The 16,916-nt window shown below is 53.0% G+C and overlaps 4 protein-coding genes across 4 annotated transcripts; 1 reads left to right on the forward strand and 3 right to left on the reverse strand.

Moving 5' to 3' along the window:
- Positions 1-497: 497 nt before the first annotated feature.
- Positions 498-4,502, reverse strand: STEHIDRAFT_150572 (uncharacterized protein). Its single transcript, XM_007310442.1, has 7 exons — positions 4,345-4,502; positions 4,102-4,211; positions 2,905-4,002; positions 1,984-2,839; positions 1,716-1,862; positions 1,358-1,497; positions 498-1,157 (listed from the first exon to the last, which is right to left on the reverse strand). The coding sequence occupies exons 1-7, from the start codon at positions 4,394-4,396 to the stop codon at positions 1,056-1,058; spliced, it is 2,505 nt and encodes an 834-aa protein (XP_007310504.1). The 5' UTR covers positions 4,397-4,502; the 3' UTR covers positions 498-1,055.
- Positions 4,503-5,053: 551 nt separating this feature from the next.
- On the reverse strand, positions 5,054-9,925 carry STEHIDRAFT_172642 (uncharacterized protein). The gene is made up of 14 exons (XM_007310443.1): positions 9,185-9,925; positions 9,016-9,120; positions 8,617-8,723; positions 8,447-8,545; positions 8,292-8,381; positions 8,184-8,227; positions 8,069-8,130; positions 7,850-8,003; positions 7,617-7,777; positions 6,860-7,553; positions 6,639-6,791; positions 6,342-6,569; positions 5,297-6,284; positions 5,054-5,241 (listed from the first exon to the last, which is right to left on the reverse strand). Exons 1-14 carry the CDS (start codon positions 9,893-9,895, stop codon positions 5,127-5,129), a joined length of 3,711 nt encoding a protein of 1,236 aa, XP_007310505.1. The 5' UTR covers positions 9,896-9,925; the 3' UTR covers positions 5,054-5,126.
- A 1,676-nt stretch (positions 9,926-11,601) lies between these two features.
- STEHIDRAFT_105435 (uncharacterized protein) lies at positions 11,602-15,733 on the forward strand. The gene is made up of 16 exons (XM_007310444.1): positions 11,602-11,794; positions 11,865-12,251; positions 12,312-12,435; positions 12,567-12,866; positions 12,918-12,946; positions 12,999-13,091; positions 13,151-13,222; positions 13,311-13,319; positions 13,424-13,581; positions 13,668-13,834; positions 13,893-14,374; positions 14,440-14,525; positions 14,586-14,807; positions 14,868-14,987; positions 15,043-15,186; positions 15,249-15,733. The coding sequence occupies exons 1-16, from the start codon at positions 11,746-11,748 to the stop codon at positions 15,567-15,569; spliced, it is 2,763 nt and encodes a 920-aa protein (XP_007310506.1). The 5' UTR covers positions 11,602-11,745; the 3' UTR covers positions 15,570-15,733.
- Positions 15,734-15,855: 122 nt separating this feature from the next.
- On the reverse strand, positions 15,856-16,654 carry STEHIDRAFT_87351 (uncharacterized protein). Its single transcript, XM_007310445.1, has 2 exons — positions 16,378-16,654; positions 15,856-16,314 (listed from the first exon to the last, which is right to left on the reverse strand). Exons 1-2 carry the CDS (start codon positions 16,623-16,625, stop codon positions 15,870-15,872), a joined length of 693 nt encoding a protein of 230 aa, XP_007310507.1. The 5' UTR covers positions 16,626-16,654; the 3' UTR covers positions 15,856-15,869.
- Between the last annotated feature and the right edge of the window lie 262 nt (positions 16,655-16,916).

Here is a 16,916-nt window from a genome sequence, read left to right on the forward strand (position 1 = left end):
TGGATGGACAGATGGATAGCGCCAGCGCCACGCCGCGCTGTACTACTTATAACTAACCAACTTACACCCGCCCGAGGACTTGCTTCAAGACTCCAGATCCAGAAAAGGAATCAAGAATCACATCATGATGGACGAGGAATGTTGACTAGAATGACGATCATCATCACATCGTCTGGCCAGAGCTTGAAACTTGTGTAAGACCAGAGACGGTCAAGCTCGTGAACATTGCAATCCATGATGATATCGTAGACTTTTACCTGTCCAACGAGGTCGAGAACGAGTAAGTAGTCCAAGCGAAGACGAAGACGAGCATGAACTTGATGTAAGCACTTCAAGCAAAGCGCCACCGTGATTCAGACAGACAGGACAAAAACAAACCACATTACCGTTCGGACTACCACCACCACCATCACACACCGAACGAAAAAAGCAACAAAAAACAGAAAATGCAGATGCGATCACAATATTATTGTATGAACCAGACGTGTCGTGTATGTAATGACTTCTCAACCCCCAACCTCCCACCCACCATACCACCCCGCCTCCCAGCCAACCAACCCCCCACTCATCCACCCTCCCCGTCAACCATCCAATGGTCCACCCTCCTATCCAGCCAACCACCCACCCACCACCAACAACCCACCACCAACGTCATAACTTTACAAAACCACACAGACCACAGACCCACAAAATTCAAAACTCAAAACTCAAACGCGTAATTGAAGCTCGACGAGACGAGATAAAAACAGAGATGAGACAAGACAGGACGAGATAAAACAGGACGGGAGACGAGACGAGACGAGAGACAAGAACAATGACAATCACACTTCGTAGATCCGACTTGAACGTTCAACCCACACCACAGGCGCTGCTGAGTGCTCCAACCTCAAGCACTATGCACACATCTCCGCCCGCAAGGACTCCTCCCTCTCCTATGAGCAACGCCTACTACACCAAAAAATCAACCCACCACCAACTACCCACTCCTCTCAGCAGCCCGAAGACGCGATATGAAGAGTTGCGTCAGGACCCGCTATAGATTATATATGCCTGGCTTATACGGCCGACTCTAATTCCGGTGCAGGCGTGTTCGTCCCACTCGGAATATTCGCATTGATCTCGTCCAGGAGATCCGAAGCCGCTTTCGCGCTCGCCACCTATTATGCACGACGCAGATGCAAATCAGAAATCAGAAATCAGACCGGCAACAACGACGCACGAGTGTGAGGAGAGGAGAGGAGAACAGAAGAGATGGAGGTCAGACGCCATGCACTGGGACATATAGCGAAGATGTGTGGAATGTGGGACGTAAAATGGGGATTGTGGAATGGAGACAGATGTGTAAAGTAGAACGTACCCTCAGATTATAATGCGTCGTCTTCCCCTCCTCGATCACGCTGAACCTGAGGAACCTCGGATCCGCCGCGATGAAGCATTTCATGCCCTTGAACAGCGGCACGTTCAGTATGACGGCGTATACCGCTTCTTTCCGCATCACTGTACGTCGGTCAAATGGGACCGGCCAGATTCACGTTAGTTAGTTCGTGGGGCTCACGGGGTAGATGGGATGCAAAACAGAACACAATATATTGGTTGGAAGAAACCGATGATGGGAGGAAAAGAACCAAGAAGACACAGACGAAAATGAAATGACAGAGGTAGATGTATAGGGAAAGGAATAGGAATAAATGTATGGAAGAGAAGAGAATACGCACGAAGCCTGGCACCCCGCCCGTCCGCTCGTCTGACGTTCACCCGCAACGTCCCCGTTCCCCTTTCCTTCCACGCATTGTCCGAAGTTAGGAAGTATAGTTTGCCTCGTACATGATGTACCGTCTCCTCGTCTTCCTCGCCCGTCACAGCTATAGCACAAATCATCCATCAGCACCAGAGCCAGTACACATATAACCCGATTCCACCGAGAGCCAACCAGAAACCACACGAGGAACGAAAAGGATAAGTAAAAGCATAAAGACCACTCACTCTCCTTCTCCTCCAGCGTCCCCTTCTTCCTCCCCTCGCCCCACACATACCCGTCCTCATTTTCCCCGTCAGCAATCTCCTTATCGCTATCCCTCTCCGCCCTCAACTTCTCCCCAAACGTACTCCCCTCCCTCGTCCGACTTTCGCTCCTCCTGCTCTCCTCATTCTTGTCCTTGTCCTTCTCGTCACCATCCACCCCCTCGTCACTCCCCTCCTCGCTCTTCCTCCCATTCCGACTCTCCGACCTCTCCCTCTCTTCCTTCTTCGCGCTCGACGTCTCCGGATCCGCAAGCGACGTCTCACTCCCATTCCCAATCGGACTCCCAGCCCTAGCCCTCTTCGCCGCCGGAATCGCAAACCCTTGTGCTCCCCCCTTCGCATACGCCCCAAACCCTCCCCCAGCCCCATTATTACCCGTCCCCGTCCCCGCCGAATTCCCGAACACCGACGACCCCCCCGGAGTCGATCCGAAGACCGACCCACCACCCCCAAACACCCCACCGACGCTCGACCCCGATCCCCTCCTCCCATGTCCACTCCCAGGTGACTTTGACCTCGCTAGAGGTGACTTGGGTCGATCAATCCCGCTAGATGATTTCGCAGAGGAGAATGGAGATGAAGAACCGACGAAGGCTTCAAAGCCCGTCTTGCGCTTCGACCCTGCGGATGGAGAAGAGGCGGAAGCAGTCGTCGGTGGAGTGGCGCTCGTGGTGGCGGAGCCATTGGTGGCAGTGTGTGAAGAGGACGCTGTGGACCATGGAGATGGTGATTTGGACGAGGATCCGAAGAGGTTGGGGCCCTTGACGGAGGCGAAGGGTGAAGCCGCCGAGGCGTACGCGAGGAAGCCGCCGCCGCTCTGTACATGTGAGAACAATAACCATGAGCACAGATAAGAGGCTTGGAAAACAAGGGAAGACTGACCGGCGTAGGCGCCGGTGCAGGCTTCGTGACCTTCTCAGAGTCAGGGGCCGAAACAGGTGGCTTAGCAGTGGCGGGAGTGGTGGTGGGAGCAGCGGCAGCAGTCGTCGTACTCGAAGATCCAGAAGCTGCTCGTTCCCTCGAGCTCGACGTAGACTTCGCCCTCTCCTTAGGCTTTGTTTCGGCGGGAACAGGTGGCGGTGAAGGCCTCTTTGTTTCACGCGGGTTGTCGTCCTTGTCGGCGTCATCCCTCGGTCGCTTGGTCGGGGCTTCGTCTGACTTGGCAGCATCCTCCTTCTTTGGCATCTCCACATCCGCATCCTTCTCTTCGCCAGGGGGAATGGAGGGCGGTAAAGTGGAGGGTGGAGCGGGAGGCGGTGACGCAGGCTCCGTGGGTGCAAGGCTCGCAGCCCTTTCCTCGAGCTTGCGTTTCTGTGAGATGGGCTTATCGACCGAGTCTTCCGGTATATCAACATGTTCAGCAGGTGCGGGTGTGGGTTTGTGAAGGGTAGAGTAAGCAGGCATGGGTATGGGAGCAGATTCGTCGGGATGAATATCCATCGCCGGAGGCTGAGGACTGCGTTCTGCGTCCGGGATATGCACATCAAGATTCTCTTCTGATGAAGAACCATGTGCGGGAATTGCAGCAGAGAGGAGTTCGGGTCCATCCATGCTGTGGTCGTGGAGCTCCGCAGAGGCGCTGTCATCGTGCGACGCGTCCTCCCCGGCTTCCTCGATGTCGTCAGCGGCGGCGGGCGTTGTCGGCGCATCGACCTTGATGAGACTCTCTGTCGAGTTTCGTGCCCCTTGTTGTTGTCTCCACGAGATGTCCTCAACGCCCTGACTGATTTGACGCATCTTCGTTTCGTGTGGCGGGGAGCCACTGACAGGTTGCGTGGACCCTGGTCCGTCGTCTGCGTCGATATTCTCGTCTTCCTCTTCTTCTTCTTCGTCGTCTTCGTCGCTCCCGTTATCGTGTGGACGATCGTTGACCAGGACGAAGTCGTCTTCCTCGTTTGACTCGGCGGTGGAGGCAAGGTTGGTCCGGTTCTTTTTAGTGGGGCTTCGGACATCTCTATCGCGCCTTGCCGCTCGGGCATCCTAAATGGTAGACAATGCAAGATATAAGAACAATAGTGAGTACAAAAGATCAGGCGAGCAAAAGAAACTATCGATGGATTTAAAGCGAGAAGTTCGTACAGCATCTTCTTCGTCGTCTTCCTCGCGCTGAGGCGTCGCTGGCTCTTGAGAGATCTCCCGTTCTCTCTTCCTCGACAGTTTCAAATCGTCATCTTGCTCGACATCATCTTCTGCTCATCGCACAGCACAGCGTCCAAACACATTAATGCACAAAAACATGCGGCAAACACAAGGTCAGCTCATAGAAAAGGGCCAGAGGGGAACGAGGACAGAACGCCCACTAGAGATAACCAGACGACGGACCTTGCACTGACCCCTGCTCGTCCACTTTCGGTGGTGTATCTGGCTCTGACATCTCTCTTGAAGCCAGCTCTGAATATGTCTGTGGTATTGTTGAATTAGTACGGTGCTCGTTGTGGCCGTCGTCGGGGATGATGGTTGTGCGCAAGAAGTGAGAGTGAAAGAACAGGCAGGCGCCTCTTGCCTGCCGTGTCTTGTCCACTCAATTTGCCTTTTTGGGAATTGGTCTATCAACAGGGGTGGCCACGTGCGTTATGCGTGACTCTTTCCCCCCTGAAGCTTTCAGAATTGTTTGTTCAGAGACTTGAGAGAAAGCAAGAGCGCATCTACGCCGTGTTTCTATAGTGTGCTCAAGTACATGAGAAGGAATGCGGAGAGCACCAGTGTGGCTGTCGGAAGTGAGCGGTAATCTACAGTGATGAAGTAAAAACGGACCGACTGCACGGTGAGGACAAAACGGGAGCCTATGACGAATGATACTATGCGGAGGATGAGGGGCACAGGGGTAAATGATTTAAATGGGAACATGCGAGGACAGAGAGGACAACAACAAGATGAGTAGCAGGCATGCAGGATATCAAAAACAACAGAGAAGCATCACATCGATATCGTCGAATAGCGTGATCATAGGTCAACCAAGAATCGTGAATCAGTAGGTGGAAAGTAGAGTACGGACGGAAACAAAAGCAGGCAATAGGAGCCCAATAAGTAGTTAAAAGATGCAAAGAGATCAAGCCGAAAAAAAAGCAGCAAATTAGGATAGCAAAATCAAACACACGCTAATGTCAAGATGGGGGTGCAGGATCACTGGCAGTTGCAGCAGCATCGTGCTTATTCCTGTCATCCGCCATGACGAGCATGTTCCTCAAGCTCCGCTCTAGCACCGGCTTCGTCAACACACTGCACAAACAATCCCGTCAGTTGTTGATCGCACTATCAGAGAGAAAACACTCACTAGTCCACCCCGGCCTCGAGATACTCCTCCTGATCACTCAACAATGCATTCCCCGTAACACCCACAACGAAATCCGTCCTCCCCATCTCCCTCAACTTCGCCACCGCCTTCAGCCCGCTCAACACCGGCATCTGGTTATCCAAAAACACAATCGAATACTTACTCTCCTCTGTCCCCAGTCCAGTCCCCGTACCCGCGCCCGAACCTCCATCCGTACTCGGCCTCGTATCATCTGCGAACCGAATGCTCGGTGGCTCCTCCGACGAAGGCGTCGGCTTTGCGCTCCCTGTACTACCCACCACAGACCCCGGCCGTACGGTACGCGAGCCACATATCATTTCAAGTGCGATCTCTCCGTTTTCAGCTACAGAGACCACACACCCGAGACGGGTGAGCATCCTGTTCATGAGCATTCGCGTAAGGGGATCGTCGTCGACTACAAGGACGTGAAGACCAGTGGGCACGGTGGGCATTTTAGGCTTCGTTGATGGATTATGAGTTAGTGTTGGCGGTGGTGTAGGCGGTGGCTGAGGTAGTGTCGATGACGGTCTTGGAGGTGGTGGTAGAGGTTGTGAGTCGGATTCTGGTGCGGACGAGTCGTGTGCAGGTAATGTGAGAGAAGTATGGATATTCAGACCGGCGGAACTCGGTGGCGTACTATACGCAGGACTAGGCGCGTCGTTCGTTGCCAGATCTGCAGGATAAGCGTCGGTCATCGGCTGGCCTTGTGCATCGAAGGCACGAGGAGGGAGGGTCATATGAGGAGCGGGCTGCCTGAGGGTTGGCGTGTCCGAGTTGCCTGAGTTGTTGCGATCCGCTTCGTCCAATATTGGCGGTATAGCTGTCGACAGGCCCGGCTCAATTCCGTCTAGGACAGCGGCTTCAGCACTGATAGGGATACCGTTGAGTGTGTCCTTGAGCGTTCGTGTGATGATGGAAGGATTGGAAGGGTTCTCGCTCGACCGGGTGGCAAACTCGACCAGACCACCTGAGTAACAACGCGGTTCAGCAAAGCCGTTTTAGGAAGCTGTGTGGTCAGACATACCTTGCTCCATGAGCGACTGGAGAGCAGAGGGCGTCTGGGAGACTTGCGCCATGTACGGTCCAGGGCCGTTTTCCCCGACCTTGCTATCAACTGTCGGGAGCAGCGTCGCCGTTGCATTCTCCATCATACCCGCCGCCAGAGCTTGCCCGGTGGCCTCTTTCCGCTCTGCATGTTGTGCCCCACTATACGAAGGAGCAGCGACGATGGCTTTCGCCCCCACACCGAACGCTATAGGACAGCATATGGTCGTTCAGCTGAAGAGAATTGACGGAAGTTGAATAGAGACGTTGTACGCACGTAGTTCGACCCAGAATGTCGATCCCTTGCCAACCTTCGACATCACACCCAATCGTCCCCCACTTCTCTTGACGATCTGCCTCACAAGTGCGAGACCCAAGCCGGTCCCTTTCCCACCCTGCTGCTTCCCTCTCTCTGTCTGATTGAACGCAGCTGGTAAACCCGACACCGATTAGCCTCCCAGGATCGTGTACGATGACCTTTTCGTGAGAGATACGTACAGAACAGCTTGCTCTGCACCATCTCCTTCGGTGGAATGCCATATCCAGTATCCGTCACCTCGATTCTCACCACGATACTCTCCGGCTGCCTCTCATGTCTCGCATTATGCTCCCTAATCTTATTCGCCGAAAGTCTCGTCATGCCATCTGAGCCCTGACTATCCCCCCGGTGCGCCGCACTCATCCCCTTCCCCATCCTATTTCCACTCTGTTTCCTCCTCTCCGGATTTTCCTGCCCCACATCCCTCCCTCCCGCAACCTTCTCATCGTCATGATCCTCGTCCTCGTCGTCATCGTCGCATTCACCCTCATGGTCCCGATCATCCTCGTCGTCGTCCTCGTCGTCTCCACCGGGCGGCACATCAAACCCACACGCACAAGCCGGCACGATCAACCTCGTCGTAATCTTCAGCATACCCCCCGGCGGCGTAAACTTACACGCATTGCTCGCCAAATTCGTAATGATCTGCATCAATCGCGTCTCGTCGCCCACCACGATCCCGTCCGCATAAGGATCAGCTTCAAACTTGGAGGAAATCTGTTCGGCGGTGAGGCCACGCGCGGTGTAGGCGGCCCGACGGGCCACTTCGTCGATGCATTTGTCGAGGTCGGTGATGAAGGAGAGGTTGCGAGCGTCGGCGGCGAGTCGGAGAGGCACGAAGAGGGAGCGCATGACTTGATGGAAGGGGTACGGCTGAAAATGATGTTCGATAAATTGGTTACAACGGATATTTACCGGACAAAATATGCAGCATACCTTGAACACGGACTCGAATCTCCCACTGTCCATCCGATTGAAGTCAAGCACGTCGTTGAGGACCTTGGACATCATAGCTAAACTGCCTTCCAGAGCTTTGAACTCGATCTCTTGAGCCTGCGGTACCACGCCGGAAGCCTCCATGTTCTGGGTCGCCAGGACTAATGCAGATCAATGCCAGTTACATGATTAGCCGAACTTTTGTGAGGAATAAATGCGCAAGAACGACGTACGTGCGGTGTTCAATGGAACCCGGACTTCATGAAAGACGTATGAAGTCAACCGTCTCTTTGAGTCCGAGGCCTTACGCTCGTTGACTTGCGCCTTCTGCGTCGCACGGAACTGCACCTTGAGTTGGTCGCGCAAGGTATACAATCTGCGCTCCGCCTAGATTTATCGGCGGATGACGATTAGTGAGAAGTATTTGGACGAGGCAGCAGATATAAACACACCGTTTCGCGCATGTAATGCACATAGATCAAGAACCCATGGAAGACAGCGAAGTTGAGGACGTCTGAAGTGACACGCCTCAATATTGAGCAGTAAAAATCTGAAACTCAAGCTTACTTCTGACCCAGGACGTGCGTGCCGGAAGAATGAGCACACAAGTTCTGTGCGAGTTATTTCTAAAGTTAGATCATGACATCGAGGAGAGAAGTCATCGTGGGTACGCACAAGACGAACCAGGTGACGGCACCAATGAGCGCCGGGAGACGTTTCATTTTCAATCCAAAGAGCGCAATGGTCTGCATTCCGGTTGTATAGCTATAATATCCGAAATAAGATAATAAGTGTCGATCATACCTCATGAATGAATGACGTTCACGCACTAGAATGTCGCGAGGAAATCTTTGGTGCCGCACGTGAAGTGCGACCTTGTTCCGGTGAAATACCCACAAGCGTACATGTCGGCGATTTGATACCATGCCCTTTGAAGGAAAGAACAAAAGACATTGTCAGCGAGAAAGTCTGAATGTCAATGATAACTCTGCGTACTCACCAGGACCAGATGGAGAACGTCAGGAAAACCTGATAAAGGTTTGACTTGTCGCGCGGCCAGTCGTACATGACCATACCCAGGATCGGAAAGGTGAGCGCGGGTGTGATCTATTCTTGGCAGAGGTGATGTTGAGCGACTCGGGAAGTTGCCGCAGACACGATGGGTATGCGAAGGAGTACACAAATAGACGATGAAGGCACGGAAGTGCGGCACTCCATGAACAGCCAAATGCCCTCGATCGTGCACGTTTGCACGACCAGTACGACAAAACAACGTTCAGGAAGAAACACGATGCAGCAATAGAGCAGTGGACTTGGAGTGAGTGGAGCACCACAGCGCACGCTCCGTAGCCCTCCTGACAAACTTCGGACATAGAAGATAAGGAAGAGCGAGACGTACCCCATAGTAAAAGATGTCGTCAGCCAAAACACGCGGACCAGGAAGAAAGATGACGGCCAAAACCCAGTTGATGATCAGGAAAACTGAAGCCCAGAGCGCAAGCGACTAGCACAGACAGCAGTCATTCAGCCGCCCTCACGCCATCGAGAGAGTAAGCGCGTCGACGCACCTTGCGCATGAACCAGCTCTCCTTCGCATAATGAATCTCCGCCTTTTGATCCATGAATCTGAGAACAAAGAAGTCGACGATGGCAGGCCATACCCTCCAGCGCAGCATAATGAGTGGCCAGCAAGAAGCCCAGAAGCCGGTGGCGTGAAAGAAAAGACTGTCATGGTCCGTCGTCGTCCCTCCGTGGTGATGGCTGTTCGACTTCTCGGGACTGGCCCCTTGTTCGGAATGAGAAGTAGACGACTTCAACTCCTCCTGCCAGTTCCTATCGATTACTACCTCGTCTACCTCATCTCCATCTTCATTCTGAGTGATCGGCGCCCGTCCAGCTGTAATACTACTCTGGGCTGTGCTCTCCTCGATGATTGAAGAGGTCGATGGCGAGGTCCCGGTGCCCAACCGTCTGCGCAGGCGTTCCCAACGAACCCGAAGGCCTCCGTCTATACGTGCCTGTTTGCGCTTTTGTCGGCTGCTTGAGGAAGAGCCTTGCTTTGTATTTGCTATGACAGGGGGTGGGAGAAGAGCGTCGACATTTGCCGGAGTAAGTCTCGCAGACTGAGTGAGAGTGATTTTTTCGTCAATAGGAGTTGCCTTTTCGGAGTGAAGACCCATGGGAATTTCCTCGTTATGCGTCCATCGAGCGGTGGATGAGGAAGCCGTGCCGAAACCAGAATGAGACCTGTGCTGCCAGCCTGAGTTGGGGGAGCTCATGCGAAAGATGAGAAAAAATGAACGAGCTCGCCGTTGAGACCGATGGCGACAACGGAAACGACGACGGAGAAGACGACGACGGACGAAGGTAGGGAGAAGAAAGAGCTGCGATTACCACTGTCACTGCAAGCGCTGTTCCGCCGGTCTGCAAATCTGGGCCTTCCAAAAACGTCATCGCTTTCCCATCCCCTGGACCTGGCGGCGTACCTGAACCAATCTCGTAAACGTGGCACCCGGCGGCACCTTTCATGAACCATGATGCACGACTCAACTGAACTCAAACTGAACTGAAGAAGCTCTCTGAAGCCTCGAGGGACCGACGAAGGTGCGAGCCATAACTCAAAGCGAGGTCGAGAAAGTGGTAAGGTTCGTTACTATAAAGCCGAACCTCAGAGACTACCTATTCTAGCTCTTTGTTCGCCGTGACTCGGAGACCGATCTTAATTTTTTCTTTCATCCAGAGCAGACGGATAGCTTACGGGGCATAGTAGTCTGTGTAAAATACCTTCTACATACAGGGAGTCGTAGATTCCGCGACTGGTGAGGAGAGCGTGCTTAAATCGGAAGATAAAGGGCGGGTTCGCCCCTCGAGGGCAGTAAGGTAAGTCTTATCGAGAATACAAAGAAAGCACAGTAGCAAGCCTTCAACAAGCAGATGGAAACCGCAAGAAGCAATTATTCATTCTGCGGCCAGCGTACTTCACAAGATCAGGGAGTGTCGGTACTACGCACCGTGACCGTGACGATAAGTCAGTCCAAGATGTGGTCGAAGTAAGTATTGTACGATGATGGTCAAAAAAAGATCGATTCCTCGCTCAGCTGTGTGGAAGCTGGCTTCAGCTTCACCAAGCAAGTTAGCATCTTCTGAACCGTGCACCAATTGTCGATGCCACTTTGAAGTGCTGCGTTGGGGGGTGCAAGAAACCCACGAAAGCGCGGCACGGCGCGTTCCGCTCCGGGTGTGTTGCATGGCGGCAAAGGGTCACCGGCGCCAAGCATCCAGCCGGCTGGCGCGGCCGGACGTGGCACGCAGAAACCAACGACATGGCGCTGGGTTACGTAACATCCTCGAACAGCGAATGCCACCAGGAAAAGTGATTGAAGATGGGGAATCCGAAGTAGATTTGACGCCGAGCAAAGCGCAGGGGAAGATATAGAAGCAGTTGTCAAGATACCGGCATGGCAGCTCGAGGCGTCCACGACGAAGTTGCGACGAAGTATTGCCCAGGTTTGGCCCAGGTGGCCCATTCGCGGGCTCTACAGCATCCAACAAGATATTGTCGCCGTACAGAACCCCTCCATACTATATACCATTCCATATGTCTGATTGGTGTGTGATGTTCTTGAGACTGCCGGTAAGGGCATTACGTTTGATAGGCGTACAGATAGTATGAAGCGGCCCAGAAATTTCTGACAACGCACCGCAAGTAATTCACGCCTCCGTAACTTCCAGTCATCGTTCATATTGGTCTGAAGAGCTCAAAAGAGCTTCATCCGAAGGAGATATTTGTGTTCATACTAGCTCAGAAGATAGAGGCGAAACCGGGGAAAGGAAAGAGAGCCGCAGCCAAAGCGGCTCGCGCGAGACGATGGGGGTGGGAAAGTTCAGCTTGTTGTCGGAGTTTGTTTTGACCAGACACCTCGTCGGGACGACCTGATCCTCGCTTGACCTTGTTCATCCTCTTCCCTCACCCCCACCCTGATTAGAAATACTCCTCTTCCTCTGGGTTTTCCCCTCATCCCCCTAGTAAATTATCTCCTTACCCTCACGTTCTCAATTTTCTTGCGCCTTGCCAACTAGTCCCACCGTCCCGGCACTGAGTTTAAATTGACTTGGCATCGCCCGACTCATGGCTACATTCATCACGCTCAAGAACGGGGAGCAGGTCAAAGTCAACGGTAATTGAATTTTCTTCTTTCTTCATCTCCTCCTTTTTTTATTCAGCTCATTGTTCCCCTGGCCGCACAGACCATGTCTATTGCTCGCCCGCGTGGTCCGTCCGAGATGGGACCCCATACTCTGTGGCGCGCATCATGGAGTTCTTGCCCCCCGAAGGCGCCTCGCGCGCAAAGGGCAAGGCCTCACAGCCAACGCGCGTTCGCTTGGCGTGGTACTACCGACCGGGCGACGTCAGCGACCGCCCCGTCGCCGACTCCCGCCTCCTCCTCGCCGCCATATTCTCAGAGATCACCGACGTCTCACAGCTTAGGTCAAAGTGCTTTGTCGTCCACAGGGACAAGATCACCGACCTCGCGGGTTGGAAGAAGCGCCCGGATCGGTTTTATTTCAACCGGCTCTTCGATCCGTATATCAAGAAGGAGTTTGAAGTCATCCAGTCCGTCGATGTCAGAAATTGTGGGTTTCGTCTCTTTTCGTCCTTGCTTTGAGTATTGTACTGAGAGACCTATTACACAGTGCCTGACGACATCCGGAAGGTCCTTACTACTAGATACGAATACGTTGTCGCCGAAAAGGAAATCGTCCCCGACCTGACCGATGCGCTACGCAACTGCGATACATGCCAGAAATGGTGCCCACCGTACGTACAGTATCCCTCCTATTTTGCTGATACACCTCTCGATTGTTTTTCGTCTCCCCAATTTTTCGCTTACCATCGGCACCTTCGCTCGTCTCGCAAACCAATGCTTACTCATCGCTGCACTCGACCAGACCCGAATGTGTTCGTTGCGATCGCTGCAAACGCTACTTCCACATGGGCTGTGTCCAACCCCCACTCATCGCAAAGCCCACACGCGGCTACGGTTGGACGTGTGCGCCCTGTTCCCGCGCCCACGAAGAAGCCGTCGAGGGTCACGTCGTCGGTCGTCACTCGACACCTACGACTAAACCGAGGTCGAATGCTCCGCCAGCCAGAGGAAGAGGCAGACCGAGGAAGGACAAGACACTCGCGGAGAAGGAAGAGATGATGGAGGTGAAGCATTTCAAGATGTGGCCGTTTAGGTATTTCGGGTGAGTAACTTGACAAGTTCGTCGAGAGCAGTGTACTGAGGGTTTGTGCAGTTTACATACGGTTGCAGAGGATACCATGGGTGAGTTGTCTAGATTAGGATACAGAATATAGCGTACTGATTACATCTATAGACCCAGACGACCTCATATTTCCTCGGACGACCACTCGTCTTGGTCCCAAATACCAAGCTGTCATCCCGCCTCTCCGCGGCTCTAACGATCCAGGTACGTCTTATTCATCCTCCTCGGAGCAATCGGGCGTCAAATTCAACAAGCAGCTGTAGAAACCGACGAACGAGGGGGTGAGAACACAATCGAAATCCTGAGCCTCGTGAACCAGATGTCGGAGAGGCAAGGTGCGTGGGAACTTTTCTTCCGGAATCTTGCCATCAACTGATGTTTCTATATCGGGTTGACTCACCGGATCTCGCCTATCTTCGGTAGTCGCTGAACGTACGTAATCACCGGTGTTCTGGTTTGCAGCTCGCTTTGCTGACCCGCATGTCATGCATTTTTTTCGCTCGGTCTATGTGTGCAATGATTTGACTTCTTTGTAGTCGAGGCGCGGAAGGCGAAGTTGACTACCAAGCCAGAACTCAGGTCGAGCGTGGACTGGTTGACTGAGGTCATCAAACGGTTCTCAGAGGCATATCTTGCACAGAAAGACCTAACAACCGCCGATATCAATATGCTAGATACTTTCCGTCTCGAGAAGGTATGCATTCAATTCTTGTATCACGGGCCATTCCTTGTCATCATAATCTGTTAACTGAACCTCTCGCACCCAATCCGTCATCGTAGTGGAAGTCAGCACCGACGAGGTATACGGATCGGGAATGGGACGAGGAGGAAAAGGCTGCGTTTGAGCACGCCATCCTTCAACATGGAGCTGAGCTCCGTCCTGTGCGCGATGAAGTCGGGACTCGTACCATCGCCGAAGTCGTCCGGTACTACGGACATTGGAAGGCGTAAGCTTCTCACTTTATATGCGCGCGCTCAGCCCAGAACTAAATACTGTTCATTCAGTGGCAAAATCCGCGAAGAACTTTCTCAACGCCGCAATACCACATCCAACGCTCCAGCAATCTCTCACTCCCGATACTCGGACGAAGAAGGCTCCATCGTCCGTACTGCGGGCAAGAACTTCAGCTGTGGCGCATGCCGTACAAAGGACACGACCAAGTGGTGGAAAGCTCCTCGCGGTCTCAGCTCGAGTGTCCTTTGCGATAACTGTGGGACGAGTTGGAGGAAATATGCGGATCTGAACCCTCTGAGGCCAGTGAGGGAAGAAGCGATGGCTGCAAAGGCGAAGACGACGGGGGAGAAGAGGGAGGGAACCCCGTTGAGTGCGCCGGCGAATAAGAGACTCAAGGCCACCAATTCGGTGAGGTCAAGCCCTGCACCAGCGGCTCCGTCGGCACCTCAGATGCGCTGTGTGGCATGCCATAAGAACGGCCCTGCGAGTAAGGTCGTCAAGTGCCAACAATGTCAGATGAAGATCCATGCAGGTCCGTTTCCCTCAAATTTACTTGCCTTTACAAAGGTCACTTACGGTTCTTCGATGCTCGTGTAGGTGCTTGTGGTTTTGTCCCAGATCCTAGCGTCTCGGAGTGGTACTGCGACTTGTGTCAGAATGAGAAGGTTGCAGAAGCTTCTCTGGTCAGTGTCATACGTCAACTTGTTCATTTATCCGGTACTGAAGACTGGTTTTCCTTGCAGAATACCGATTGTGTGCTTTGTCCTCGTCCGAAGCGGGACCGAAAGAGCAAAGAATACTACCCATTACCCGACACCTTCCTCCGCGCATGTAAACCAACGGAAGGACAAGGTTGGGCTCACGTCGTGTGTGCTGTCTTCCATTCCGAGATTATGTTCTCGGATTCTTCACGGCTACGCGTCGTCGAGGGTATCAGTGCTATTCCTAGTTATCGGTGGCAGGCGGTAAGTGCATAACACATCTCATCCAAGGCGAATGTGAATTGATGATTCCTGTCGCTGTAGAAATGTGGGATATGCAAGGAGGCGGGAGGTGCTGTGGTGAAATGCCACGATTGCTCGCAGATGTACCATGTCTCTTGTGCGTGGAACAGGGGCTGCAAGTTCCAGTTTGAGATGCAGCCTGTGAGTAATTTTCCATCGTACGTCGTACGCTTGCTTAACCCTTTGACTGCACTAGGTCAAGAACGTTCGGCGCGACCTCGCCACTACTGTCAACTTCAAGGATGCGACTGGTCATATGGTTGCGGTCGTTCGGTGCAAGGAACACTACGACCAGAAACACCAGTACATTAACCTCTGTGAACAGAATGAATTCGGCGAGGTATGTCTTCTCTGCATCTCCGACTCTCGTTTAGATCCTCTTCGTCTTACATTGTCCTGCAGACCGCGTTGCAGGTCTTCTGTCGGAACTACAAACAAGTTCAAGTCTCACAATCGCACGCCCTCCTCCGCAAAGCCCAACGGCTCGACGAGATCCTCCTCAGAAGTAACCCAACACCTGCGCTCAACGGTCACTCCGAAACACACGTCACTCCTCTGTCTTCCTCCACCAACGCGCCTCAGTCTCCCGCTCCTCGATGCGCGGAATGCAAGACCTCTCATACACCTTTCATGCATACTGTCGGATCGAGGTTCATGTGCCATCGTTGTTGGTTCGATAAGGAGCTTCCGACGTACAGGGAGCCACCTATCGCTCTGCTGTGATATCCTATCCTTTCATCACTCCTTTATTTCTCCCTGTGTTGTCGTTTTGTTGTCTTTGTTGCTGGGTTCTCGTTCTCGTTCCTTCTGATTACATACATACGGGGACATGGCTTGAGGTCGTTAGTCCCGTTTGTAACATACCGCTCTGATATTCATCGTTTTGCTCGACTAGGCGAGCCTGGGAATCATAAACAGTGGACATGTAGGTGCCGCTGGACGTGCTTTGAGGGCTGTTGTCCATCAGTGCGTTACGCCAAGAATTGCAGACGGTCCGAAAGGATAGAACGGGGACCGACATCATCATTCACTGGTATGCTGCGGTTTACGCCTCACCCACATCTGAAACTCATACTTCACGCCTTTCTCCTCCTGTACACCCTTGGGCACCTCAAAGCCTACCCACTCACTCAACTCCTCGTGTGGCGCTCGATTCCACTGTACACCCTCCTCCGCCGCTCTTGCCCCCGATTCGCCTTGAGAGGTCAAGAAATCTGGCATAAAGACATTGCAGTCTTCAAATGCGGGTTCAAGAATACGTGTAAGAAGGACGCGGTCGACGAAGGCGGCAGTAGTGGGGTCGGGTGGAAGAGCGAGGGATTCGTTATGGAGTGTGGCGCCACCGATGATGAAGGCGTGATGGATAGGTTTGAAAGACTCAGGAGCAGGTGACGGTGGTGGATTAGATATACGAGCGAGCGCATCGGCCAGATTAAGGTGTAGGAATGTCGGAGAGGTTTGTGGTGTCCTATTTTCGACCAATAATACATCGTGAGCTTTGTAACACCGCGAGCTAAACATATAGACGTACGATCCGATCTCATACTTCTCATTCCTCGACACCACTATATTCACGCGATCCTTCAACGGTCTAAACTTCTTTGGGATACTTTCCCATGTATTTCTCCCCATCACGACCGCGTTCACCTTCCCTTCCGGCGCAGTTTTTGTGGCGCGAGCGAAGTAGGACATTTCTTGAGGAAGCTGCCATGGAAGACTTCCGTTCTGTCCGATACCATTGGTTCTGGTTGCGGCGACTATGAGAGTGAGACGAGACATATTTTGAAGTCGAAGCAAGCCGTGGCTGGGGTCGAGAGTAAACTTGAATCTACACTTCGATCGACTTTGTTATAGGGGCGGTGAGCGATCACGTGGCAATCTATTCCACGGCGCCAGGCGCGCTCAACACTCGCAGTCATCTGCAGACAAACTTCATCACAACCTTCCAACTGTGTACGCGAGCTCTCCGCTATCATTCCTTGGGACATTTGTGAGAGCGATCGGCAATGTTTTCTTTCCAGGAAATCAAGCAGCTGTTGATTTCCGCGAACAAGTCGCGATCGCGACCTG

The sequence above is a fragment of the Stereum hirsutum genome, assembly GCF_000264905.1.
Source record: "Stereum hirsutum FP-91666 SS1 unplaced genomic scaffold STEHIscaffold_20, whole genome shotgun sequence".
NCBI classification, from domain to species: domain Eukaryota; kingdom Fungi; phylum Basidiomycota; class Agaricomycetes; order Russulales; family Stereaceae; genus Stereum; species Stereum hirsutum.

Bases quoted from the DNA above. Each gene is read 5' to 3' on its own strand.
- STEHIDRAFT_172642 (XM_007310443.1), bottom strand. From the start codon at position 9,895: ATGAGCTCCCCCAACTCAGGCTGGCAGCACAGGTCTCATTCTGGTTTC. The intron at 8,724-9,015 runs GTACGTCTCGCT...TGCCAAGAATAG, and splicing joins ACGACATCTTTTACTATGGG to ATCACACCCGCGCTCACCTT. The intron at 8,004-8,068 runs GTGTGTTTATAT...CGATAAATCTAG, and splicing joins TGCATTACATGCGCGAAACG to GCGGAGCGCAGATTGTATAC.
- STEHIDRAFT_105435 (XM_007310444.1), top strand. From the start codon at position 11,746: ATGGCTACATTCATCACGCTCAAGAACGGGGAGCAGGTCAAAGTCAAC. The intron at 13,092-13,150 runs GTACGTCTTATT...AAGCAGCTGTAG, and splicing joins CCGCGGCTCTAACGATCCAG to AAACCGACGAACGAGGGGGT. The intron at 15,187-15,248 runs GTATGTCTTCTC...ATTGTCCTGCAG, and splicing joins AACAGAATGAATTCGGCGAG to ACCGCGTTGCAGGTCTTCTG.
- STEHIDRAFT_150572 (XM_007310442.1), bottom strand. From the start codon at position 4,396: ATGTCAGAGCCAGATACACCACCGAAAGTGGACGAGCAGGGGTCAGTG. The intron at 2,840-2,904 runs GTCAGTCTTCCC...TCACATGTACAG, and splicing joins CTGCACCGGCGCCTACGCCG to AGCGGCGGCGGCTTCCTCGC. The intron at 1,158-1,357 runs GTACGTTCTACT...CGTGCATAATAG, and splicing joins CGACGCATTATAATCTGAGG to GTGGCGAGCGCGAAAGCGGC.
- STEHIDRAFT_87351 (XM_007310445.1), bottom strand. From the start codon at position 16,625: ATGTCTCGTCTCACTCTCATAGTCGCCGCAACCAGAACCAATGGTATC. The intron at 16,315-16,377 runs GTACGTCTATAT...GGTCGAAAATAG, and splicing joins GAGAAGTATGAGATCGGATC to GACACCACAAACCTCTCCGA.